The sequence below is a fragment of the Theobroma umbraticum genome, unplaced genomic scaffold (assembly GCF_002168275.2).
Source record: "Theobroma umbraticum cultivar Fairchild unplaced genomic scaffold, ASM216827v3 scaffold_81.0, whole genome shotgun sequence".
Taxonomy (NCBI): Eukaryota; Viridiplantae; Streptophyta; class Magnoliopsida; order Malvales; family Malvaceae; genus Theobroma; species Theobroma umbraticum.
In genome coordinates this window covers 3,791,311-3,794,496 of record NW_018397268.1, presented here as the reverse complement: position 1 = coordinate 3,794,496, position 3,186 = coordinate 3,791,311, and the positions used below count along the sequence as shown (strand labels likewise).

Here is a 3,186-nt window from a genome sequence, read left to right as displayed (position 1 = left end):
CAATTTTACCGATGTGGGTCACACATTACATAACTGTGCTGATAAGTGTTAATGATATTCTTTTTTTTAAAAAAAAAAAACCCAAAGTGTTATGATATTTATGACTTAGAGCACAGAAACAGGTGGCAAACTTCATTTCGAGAATTGCATCATATAAAATACTAAAGGACAAGACTGGCAGACAGATGAGTTAAAAAGACTGGCATGGCAGAGATACGAAACCAGGCTAGCAAATGGAGGTCTTGTCCACCAGAGTGGTAGTTGGACGTATAAATCACGATAAATGCTAAAGTGTACGATACACATGACATACGGTCCGACTAGGACGAGAGGAAATCGAATTTGAAAAAGCTCTGATGTGTTCCACACTCCCAAGTATGTACTACTCTTTATCTATGTGGAAGTAAGCTAAAGCGGGATCGTCTTACTCTTTTTTCCAACCCAAAAGAACCAAAGGGTTGTTAATTTGGTACGTACAAATCTCAGATTTTGGTGCACAAGTTGCTTTCTCCCCCAACACCATCACATGGTTTTAGTATTTGGTAAGTCCCTTTCAATGACGAGAAATGTAGCTAAACAAGATTTACCTTTATTATATGTATGTCGGTAGAATTTTGAAGTTTTACCAATTTTAATTACAAAATAATGACATATGATGGAATTTTATATGAATAGTAATAATGATGTAATTTCTCCTTAAATAATCAACTTTCTATATATATATATATATGCATATAGAAAAGAACACCTTCTACTTATTGCAAAGCATTTTATCTGAAAAATGCTGAACTTGGAAGCTCAGATTCTCTCAAGAGAAATCATCAAACCATCCTCACCAGAGATTCATCAAAGAAAACCCTTCAAAATCTGTCTTTTTGATCAGCTCACTCCCTTTACTTATGTCTCAAATGTCACATTCTACTCCTTGAGTGATACCAATTTCAGTAAGATGGACATTTTGACTCAACTAAAGAGATCTCTGTCAGAAACTCTCAATATCTTGTATCCATATTCTGGCAGGATCAAAGATAATATGTTCATCGATCGTTTTAATGAAGGTGTTCCATTTTTATCAGCTCAAATCAATTGTCGCTTATCCGAATTCCTTAAGCGTCAGGAGATCGTGTCATTGAACAAATTGCTTCCATGTCAGCCTTTCTGCAAGGAATCAAACAATGATGCTCCCCTCTTGGTTTGTCAAGTGACCATGTTTGCTTGTGGTGGGATAGCACTAGGCCTATGCTTATCTCACAAAATTACCGATGCAAAAACAGGCCTGATTTTAAGCAATGTCTGGAGTGAAGTCTCTCGTGGAATATCCCATCATAATATTGGAAACCCTACATTACCTGAGGCATCCTTGGTCTTTCCACCAAAAAATCCAATGCCACAAAATTACTTGTCAATGATGGAAAACTTGTGGTTCACGGAAGCTAATTACGTTACGAGGAGATTTACATTTGCTGCCAAAGCAATTGCCAAACTAAAGGCTATGGCTAAAGGGGAAAGTGAGGCTAGACCAACACGCACTGAAGCAGTTTCAGGTTTCATATGGAAATGTTCTATGGCGGCGTCTAGGGTAACATCAGGATCTCTGAAGCCATCTATAATTGTCCAAGCTGTGAACTTGAGAGCAAGAGGGAAACCTAATTCATTAGATGATTCCATTGGAAATGTCTTTTGGTGGGCGAGTGCACTTTCAAATCCAGCTGAGACAGGCACGGAGTTGTCCGAATTGGTTGACTTGATGAAACAATCCATTGCAGCTTTTGATGATGAATACTTGAGTTCGGTACAAGGTGAACAAGGGTTTCAAGTCATAGCTGAGTACTTTAACCAGCTGGAAATGTTGTTTTCCTTTGAAAGACCTGATATTTTCGCCTTCACAAGCTGGCTCAATCTTGGCTATTACAAAACAGATTTCGGATGGGGTCTTCCATCTTCATTGGCTCCATTTGGAAAAGTTGGCCCTGCGTTTAGGAACCTCACTGTTTTTATTGAAACAAAATGTGGCAAAGGAATTGAAGCTTGGATAACCTTGGATGAAGAGAGAATGTTAGTATTGGAAAAAGATCCTGAATTCCTGAAGTTTGCTTCTCCATGTATGAAGATTTCAAGCCTGTGAGTGTCTTAATTAGAAATAAGACCTAGATCATGATCATTATAGTCTCTGCTAATATGCTTAATATATGTGTTGATCTGCCAATAAGTGTCTTTAGTTTTAGTCTTTCAGATATTCTTAAGCATTGTAGTCAGCTGCCAAGGTTGATCCTATTATCAGTTACAGTTTGTATTAGTAATCTATTATTTTAAGTGAATCATTTTAATGTCCCATATCTATTTATTTATCTATCCACATTAGAATTGTACACATATTTGATTTAACATGACTAAAGGGATTCAGTTGAAAGGGCTTGATTTCAGCCAAAAGAGAGGATTATTTGAACATCCCTTGTTTCCATACCTATACAAAATCATCATAATTCATGCACGTCTTTCCAATTCAAGCCTTCTCTAAAATTCTGGATAATTTTTGTTCTACAAAACCCTTTTCGCTTAACTGAGGAATAAGCCAGATTGCTAATTTGCTGTTGTGATTTTCTATTAAAGTTCTCTGATCAAAGCCTAAGCAGGTTTACGTACCCAGAAAAACTAAAGAAAAAAGAGCCCAAGCAGGCTTCATTTATCTAAAAAGAAGAGAAGTCAGATGGACTAATACAGGCCTTATTATTAAATTTTTTCAATTGAATACTTGTTTATATAAAGCAGTTTTCAAAAACTAGCATGGAAATTTCCTTATTTGGGACATTGAAGAAACTTCGGAGGATTTTTTTTTTTTTTGAAATGCTTGTAAATTCATTCAAGAGTACATAAAAACAGGTTACTCTCTAAACAAAAGGAGCCATAGACCTGTGCATCCCTGACCTCCAAAGCTGCTTATTCAAGAAAAATCTAAGGCGCAATCAAAGATTTGCCAAGCATAAGCCAGAAGAAGAGAAACTGAAGTTACGTACAATAATGGTGGTTTGAATGACTGTGCTGTCAGGGCTGGCTTAATTTCCTTTCTCTCTCTTCTTTACACCGGAGTTACGTACATATTCTGCTTCGATCCTCTCTTTTTCTCTAGAGATAAGCAAACCCAAGTCCACCAAGACATTTTTTTTTTGTTTTATAAATAAGGGTAAA

The 3,186-nt window shown here is 36.6% G+C and overlaps 1 protein-coding gene across 1 annotated transcript; it reads left to right on the top strand.

The window, feature by feature from the left end:
- The first annotated feature begins 755 nt into the window (after positions 1-755).
- On the top strand, positions 756-2,321 carry LOC110425285 (akuammiline synthase 2-like). The gene has a single exon (XM_021440162.1). It carries the CDS (start codon positions 782-784, stop codon positions 2,123-2,125), a length of 1,344 nt encoding a protein of 447 aa, XP_021295837.1. The 5' UTR covers positions 756-781; the 3' UTR covers positions 2,126-2,321.
- Positions 2,322-3,186: the final 865 nt, after the last annotated feature.